The sequence below is a fragment of the Epinephelus lanceolatus genome, chromosome 13 (genome assembly GCF_041903045.1).
Source record: "Epinephelus lanceolatus isolate andai-2023 chromosome 13, ASM4190304v1, whole genome shotgun sequence".
Lineage (NCBI taxonomy): Eukaryota > Metazoa > Chordata > Actinopteri > Perciformes > Serranidae > Epinephelus > Epinephelus lanceolatus.
Window position 1 is genome coordinate 13,693,749 of NC_135746.1, and position 8,290 is coordinate 13,702,038.

At 39.4% G+C, this 8,290-nt stretch overlaps 1 protein-coding gene across 1 annotated transcript; it reads left to right on the top strand.

The window, feature by feature from the left end:
• Positions 1 to 574: 574 nt before the first annotated feature.
• Positions 575 to 2,341, top strand: tcf21 (transcription factor 21). The gene is made up of 2 exons (XM_033648357.2): positions 575 to 1,118; positions 1,866 to 2,341. Exons 1-2 carry the CDS (start codon positions 696 to 698, stop codon positions 1,953 to 1,955), a joined length of 513 nt encoding a protein of 170 aa, XP_033504248.1. The 5' UTR covers positions 575 to 695; the 3' UTR covers positions 1,956 to 2,341.
• Positions 2,342 to 8,290: the final 5,949 nt, after the last annotated feature.

Here is an 8,290-nt window from a genome sequence, read left to right on the forward strand (position 1 = left end):
AAGACATTTATTGCGTTGACAGATTTTACAGTGGTAAAATACAGTTTCCATGGTAACCATGTGTTTGCTGCGCTCAGGCTTGTGATATCTTAAGTCTTTTGCGCAATGGTTTAAATAACTTTAAGGGATTCCTTAAGTATAAGTCCAAGATAAGGAGAAAACCTTAAATAGGCCTACTAAAGTGAAAATTTGAAAGTAACCCGAAGGGGAAGACGTGTTTTGTGCAACTGATTTTTTTTAAAGAAAGCCTTAACATGGACTTTAGGGGAAATCTTAACTTAAGGTGTTTTGTGCAACTGACCCCAGGCCTTGAAGGGATTTAAAAAAAAATCAGTATTAATCCATCTGTTTGCAGTTCTTTCTTTAATAAAGGGAATGGATGCTTGGTGAGTTAGATTGTGCCTAAAATAAACTGTATTCTGTATTTCACTGGGGGCCCATCAGGTCCCTTGGGGTCCTCGAACCCTTTGGGGGACCAGCATGTTAGATCAGCACCAGTGTCTCCTCCCAGCATGAGGTAACGCCCTCAAGCCATGAAGATAAAAACTCTGTTCCTCTGTGCTCCGTCCACGCACCGTCAGCAGCTGATGACCACATCTCTCCAGGCGCGTGTTCCGTCCACCCTGTCCATTCCCGTCCACCCTCTGCGTCCTGCTCCCATGTTTTGAGCCCGCTCCGCTCGGAGACAGTTCACCATGTCCACCGGGTCTCTCAGCGATGTCGACGACGAGCTCCTGGACGGCATCCTGAAGTTCGGCTCCTCCGGTAAAGACTCCAACGAGAGCACGGAGGAGAGCTCCAACTGCGAGGGCACTTGCGCCAACGACGCGCCGGGCAAGAAACGGAAGACGGCGTCCCGGAAAACGGCGCCCAAGGGTGTGGCACAGCAGGAGGGCAAGCATGTGCAGAGGAACGCGGCCAACGCTCGGGAGAGAGCCAGGATGCGAGTCCTGTCCAAAGCCTTCTCCCGGCTGAAGACCACCTTACCCTGGGTACCGGCGGACACCAAGCTCTCCAAACTGGACACGCTGCGCCTCGCGTCGAGCTACATCGCGCACCTCCGGCAGATACTGGCCAACGACAAATATGAAAACGGATATATCCACCCCGTTAACCTGGTGAGACTGGGGCATATAAAGGAGGGGAAACAGCTTACATTTTAATATGTTATTGAGGAGGAAAAAATTCAGAGTGAGGGAAAATTTAAGTTTAAAGTTAGGCCTAAATTAAAAAAAAAAAGGTATGCCGAATTAAATTTTGTTAAATTTATTATGTGCCCAACATAATTTGAATCACTCATTATTTTTATTAAAAGCTACACCAGTTGAATTTGTACATTTATTAGGATTTTAACCAGACTTCTGGCAGGCCTCATGCTTGGCACCAAGGTGACAGATGAGGGTGATGGCTTTGCAAAGCAGGTGCATTAAAGGGTAAAAACAATTCTTGTTTATGATGAGTGTTCAGGTAAAAATCAGACTCAGAGAAAGCATCACCATTTATGAATTATTCAATATCAATAAATAGACTAGAAATGTTGTAGGCCTGCACACTGGGCCTTAAATTATGAAATGAAAATGACTTAAATAAATGTGCAATATCTCAAATATTAAAGCAGATGTCCAGATGATGTTAAGAATGTAATATAACAGACACAAATAGGCTTATTATTGATGTATATTGATATTTAAATTCAGTGCAAACATCTGGTTATAGTCCTTAGCTCATGCCTGATATTAACTGTATTCACATGATCCTTGCAGCTGATTCATTGGCGCATAATAGGTCTGAGATTTTTGTGTGACTTATATGTAATTGCTTGATAAATTAATGGTCCTAACTGATGTATGTGTTTCCCTCCGCAGACGTGGCCTTTCATGGTTGCAGGTAAGCCGGACAACGATTTGAAAGAAATGCTCAACACAACAAGGTTATGTGGAACAACTGCGTCATGACGAAACCAAAGCGGACACTGATTTTTTTTTTTTTTTTTTTTTATTCAAAGGGGAAAAAAATAAATGTTTTTGTGACTGAACTGCACGCCTCATCTCCGCAGACTTTGAGTGGGAATAACGGAGATCCGCTCTCCTTTTGTTCCCGTAAAGACGAGTTGAATTTTTTTTATTTAAATGCATCCTGTCACCTATTATTGTCTTTGCTGGTTCAAAGATAAACTGCGTGCTTTACATTGTTTTTTATACTCTGCAGATGCATTTGTAGCTCGTGCAGGCCTGTTTTGGCGGCCGCATTATGGATGGATGGATGTGCACATTTAAAGTGTCCACTGTCTCAAATGGTTGTACAGATTACATGTATATAAAATATATTTGTATCACTTTTACACCTTGTGTTCTGATTTTTTTAAAGGTTAATGTGTTTTATTCGTGTGTGTGGGCCAATGCATTGACCTATTAACCCCCTCTTATCACTGCACTCCTTCAGAATAGCAGAACCTGAGCACCAACCAAGCGTCAGAGCAGATAAGTCTCTCTCTCTGTTGTTTCTAACAGATAACAATGGACGTGGTTGTCATTACATAAACAAACTTTTGCCTTCAAAGATTATTTGGGACCCTGAAAGCAGTTCGTCCTCTTGTAGTTTAAACAAGTCAAATCAAGTTTATCTCCCTGCCAATTTCATTGTGTATAAAAGGTTTAAAAAAACAAACAAAAAAAGAAAATAATTTATTAGAAATAAATAAATTTCTAATAAGCTAATACTGCTTAAAAAAATTGTAATATAAATATTAAAATGAATGTAAATATTTTAATAGAAACATATTTTAATATATTGCATATATACAGATATATAAAATATAACATTATCTATAAATTATATTTATTTTAATATATTTTCTATATAATATATTCATTTATTACTCTTTTAATATATTATTTTGTTAGTTTAATGATAAGAGTTTTTCATCATTATTAATATGTACATATAATATGTTATTATAACAGGCCTATTATATTTATAATTTTGTATAACATATTTTATAATTAAATATAAAATATTAAAATAATAAAAATAAATAATAAATATTATATATAAATAATAAATAATATCAATAGTATGATTCAATAATATATTTTCTATATAATTGATGTTCTCTATATAATATATTAATTTATTATCATTTAATTAGTTTAATATAATATTATTTTATCAGTTTAATGATAACAATTTATTGCTTTTTATTACTATTAATATTTTAACATTGTTAGGACATAAATTATTAAGCTTAATTAATTATTAAGACTAGCAATAAAAATAACTTTTTAAGTAATTTTCTGAATCAATATCACTACGAAATTAGGCTCAAATGTTATTTTAAACTGACATTTTTACGTTTAAGCAAAGCAAATTAACTGTCATTGATTGGATAGACGATTTAGAATTCAGCCAATCAGAAGCGAGGAGCGGAGCGGCGCGAGCTGCCGGAGGTCAGAGGACATTTTAGACATCTTGAAAGTTGCAGTAAAGCTGCAGGCTGAGCTTTAATCCCGCCCAGACCAGTTGTTTTAATTCGCTCGGGTTATGACCGCTGTGTTTACATCATGCCGACAGTTATTTATGCAGTCTGACACGCGGCCTCTCTGTCTTTTTTTTTTTTAAACATGGAATCCCTCTCCTCCTCTCTCCCCCCTTTCTATCTCTGTACATCACACTCTATGCATTCACTGGTTAAATGCTAAGAAAGGAAACCTGCCCAGTCTGGTTTCAAGTGCCAGACCTGTAAAACCTTTGGAAACTAACCTATAAATAACAACACCTCAAAATATGTCCCTTTGTTTTAATGTAAGGAAGCACATTCTGAAAATCATTTTACAAAACATACGATGAACAGCCTGACCTCCAGGTTGATAAGTGCAATTTCAACAAGAAGTCAGTCACTACTCACATGTTCATACATTTCCACTCCTGTGTGATGCTGGCATCACCACACCAAACTAAAGTGAACACTGTGATAGTCTGGCGACCTGTCCATGGTGTACCCCGCCTCTCACCCAATGTCAGCTGGGATAGGCTCCAGCCTCTTCGCAACCCCTAAAGCGTTATACTTGTGCTCAGGTCTACGCAGAGCCTCTGCCATAGCCTGCGTACATGGCCTAGGCCTAAACCATTGTGAGCATTTGTAAGGTGGTGCGTCTGCTGCAGTTACACCTCCAAAACACTAGTTGGCGGCAGGGATTCTGTCAAGTGCTCTGAAGTTTAGTTGATTCAAAACACTCAACATGGCTTAATAGCTACAATTTCAAACACAAGTCCACAAATAAGCTTCACTATAACTACCAGCATTCACAGACGAGCACTTGTCTTTTCCCCACAAATACAATATGCTAATGTTATTAGCACAATTAGCATAATTAATATTACAGGCTATTTTGTGAATATGAATTCAGGGACAACAGCAACATTTAACAAAGGTAACGTTACAAAATTCAGCTCCATTACAACTCACAAGGTTCACCAACAAAACAACTGTCTTTTACTAAACACGTTTTCCAAACGAATACAACATGCTAACGTTGTTAGCACAAGCCTATGGCATTTTACATTGTATAAATTAGCCTAGCAGCTAGCAGACTTTTCCTCTTCTCATATGTAGTCAGGGACAACAGCAACATTTAACAAAGGTAACGTTACAAAATAAGGCTCCATTACAACTCACAAGGTTCACCAACAAAACAACTGTCTTACACTAAACACGTTTTGCAAACAAATAAAACATGCTAATGTTATTAGCACAAGCCTATGGCATTTTACATTGTATCCTAGTGATGAGGGGAGATTTCCTCATATGAAGCCAGGATAAATCACACACAAGACTTAAAATGTTCTGTGGAGGCTTTATTGTCTTCACAATTTATTGTTTCTTATCTGTGAAATTAAAGTAAATAAAAGCTTTTTTTCCACTGAGGGAAATGGTTTCAGCTTACAGAAATAGACAGGACGTCTGCTTCGCCATGACATTACATTTCAATGGAGGAAGCAGGGTAAATTATCCTCTGCTTTACAGGAACATTTAGAACAAACCAAATGTTTGGGCAGTTCCTCAGCAGCAGGGTTTCACCCATATTGTTTGAAGATAGAAGTCTGATACAGCTGCTAATATTTTGCATAATGTTCAGTATCTTTAAATTTGACCACAAAAGTAGTCATTGTGGGGGTTTTTTTTTCAGGGAACTGTATTCAGGTCAGGCAGCATTTTATATGAAGTAGGCCACTCATCTCACTGTTCAGCTTGCTCCTGAAACCTGGCACATCTCAGCCTTCACAAGTGCATCAATATCAGGTGTGCAAAGTCATCCAGCAAGCTGGATAGGAGCCTTTGGCGGGCTGATTCTGGTCTGCGGGCCGTATATTTGACACCAATGCTCTAATGAAAAACAAATTAGTACTATTTTAAAGACAAGCAATAATGCACTGTTTTTATACATATATATATGTATATATATATATTTTAGCACTCACGGCCTAAGTGCTAGTTGTTTGGAGGGTGGGTTGGGGTTATTTGTTTAGCAGTCTGTCCACTGAAGTAGCTAGCCCACGGTCAGCTATAGCTGTTATTCATAAATCCTGCAAGGTCACAGGCAGAGCCATGAAGATTATGGAATGAGCCTAGTGGTCCAATTTAAAATTCTTGCATTTATTCTCCATCCAGGAATCAGCCTAAAATAAGCCCAGTGTGTTATTTTAACTTGTAGTGCAAACTCCCGCAGTAAAACCCTCAAATTCACAGAAAAATAGGAAAAAAACAGAGAGCATGAACTCAGTGTCCTCACTGGTTATGTCGCAGTTGTGCACTAAAACATTAAAATGCTGCACACAGTAATGCCTCAAAAATAAACCAATAACTCTTTCTGTACTTTTACTCAGGAAAACTTTGAATGCTGGACTTTTACTTGTATTTTAGAGAATACGTCTGCCTGTGGTGAAGTGGTGGTTGATGAGGTGCGATTACAGAGGAGGAAGTGGGTATAGTTATGTTAGTTAGTTTTGGCTGACAGGTGGCTATACTGTAAATGGACAGAAAAAGGGGTGGGCATACCCTCCACTACACTACCAGTCTGCCACCAATGGTGAGTACAAAAACGCAAAACAAAACAAAAACAGTTTAACTGATTGAATTTATCCGCATTCAACAATTAATGTTTAATATTTAAATTTCAGAGTTTGCATGTTCTCTCCGTGTCAGCGTGGGTTTTCTCCAGGTACTCCAGCTTCCTCCCACAGTCCAAAGACATGCAGGTTAACTGGTGACTAAATTGTCCGTAGGTGTGAATGTGAGTGTGAATGGGTGTCTGTCTCTATGTGTCAGCCCTGTGATAGTCTGGTGACCTGTCCAGGGTGTACCCCGCCTCTTGCCCAATGTCAGCTGGGATAGGCTCCAGCGGCCCTGCGACCCCTTTAGCGGGATCTATACTTGTGCGTCAGCTTTATGTAGAGCCTCAACCATAGCCTACCCACATGGCCAACGCCATTGTAAGCATTTATATTAGTGCAGTGGTGTGTCAGCTGCAGTTACGCCTCCAAAATACTGGTCAGTGGCAGGGTTTCGGTGAAATGTTGTAAAGTTTGGTTGATCCAAAACACACCCAAAACGCATATTAAACACACATTAAACGTGGCTTACACAGTACACAAATCAGCTTCACTATAACTCACAGCATTCACAGACAAAGCACTTGTCTTTATCTGGACACAAATACAACATGCTAAAGTTTTTAGCACAAGCCTATGGCATTTGACATTGTATAAATTAGCCTAGTAGCTAGCAGACTTTTCCTCTACTCATATGAAACCAGGGACAACAGCAGCATTTAACAAAGGTAACGGCACATAATTCGACTCCATTACAACTCACAAGGTTCACTGACAAAACAACTGTCTTATACTAAACACGTTTTCCAAACAAATACAACATGCTAACATGCTAACACAAGCCTAGCAACGAGCGGAGATTTCCAGTGCTCATATGAAGCCAGGATAAACACACACACAAGACTTAAAATGCTATTTTTGTGGAGGCTTTATTGTCTTCACAATTTATTGTGTCTTATCTGTGAAATTAAAGTAAATAAAAGCTTTGTTTCCACTGAGGGAAATGGTTTCAGCTTACAGAAATAGACAGGAGGTCTCGATGTGTGGTTACATTTTTGGGAAGGTGGACATCAGGCTACAGCATAGGGCACAATGTTGATTCAATGCAGAAGTATAAATCGAAAATGAATAAATGAATGAATTTAAATTTCATTCATGACTTTGGAGTATTGAGCTAACATAATGCTCACTTAAGGTCCACTTACTAGCTTTTCTCAGCATGCAGTCATATCTTATGGTCTTTGCCAACAAATATTTTCAGTCGTCATGTAGATATTTACATATTTTTGAGACTAATGAGCTAATTTAGCTTTATTCGCCATTAGAACTACTTTTCAGTGACAAACAGGAGAGATGTAGCTGACTTTAATCACACTCACTCTTTCTCGTCACTCTGCCCATGTGAAAAGGACAGCACCAAGTATTCTGTAACAAGAACAATAAGATTGAGTGCTGCAGTAATAAAAGAGTCCCACCGACATCTCTTTAAGGACCCTCACCTAATACATCAGCGGCGGCGTGGCAGGGGCCTCGCCGCCACCTCAAAGGGACCACCGTGGAGAAAATAAACTTGGCCGCCTCTCTCCTGGGGCCAGCTGCAGAGAGCGGGAGAGGAAGAGAGATAGAGAAAGGGAGGGAGGGGTCTGTAGAGAGCAGGGCTGGGATTCCCATACTTGCTAATTGTTTTGTTGGACGGATGCCCAAAGTGTGATGTGAAAAAGGTCCACGGACTGAGGGGAGGGAAGAAATCACACTGTGTTCCAGCTGATCCCATCATGTTTCCCATCCACCCTCACAGATCACTCACTTTATATTGGCATGACTGTTTTCTTAGGAGTGATTTGGCTAATGCAGAATAATAGTGTGAAGGCTTTAATCAACAGTTTATACTGTGCATTCCAATGTCTCTGTCTGTCTGTCTATCCATAAATACTGGACAGATAGACAGCCAATGGAGAGACGTATACAGCTACTTTAAAAGTTATTTATTCTGAAGCCCTCTGCAGAAAACAACACACTCCTTCTTTTATGTTACGTCACTACATCTCATGTCATTACTCTCCCAAAACTCCCCCCAGGCCTCACTCTAACACACTTATCAGTGCATGCCGCATCCTAAGACTGCCATCTTCTGGACAAAATATAGGGTGTTTCTGGGGACATTTTGGGACCTGACAATCAC

Coding starts and splice junctions, on each gene's coding strand:
- tcf21 (XM_033648357.2), top strand. CDS start 696: ATGTCCACCGGGTCTCTCAGCGATGTCGACGACGAGCTCCTGGACGGC. Junction 1,119..1,865: donor ATATCCACCCCGTTAACCTG/GTGAGACTGGGG, acceptor TTCCCTCCGCAG/ACGTGGCCTTTCATGGTTGC.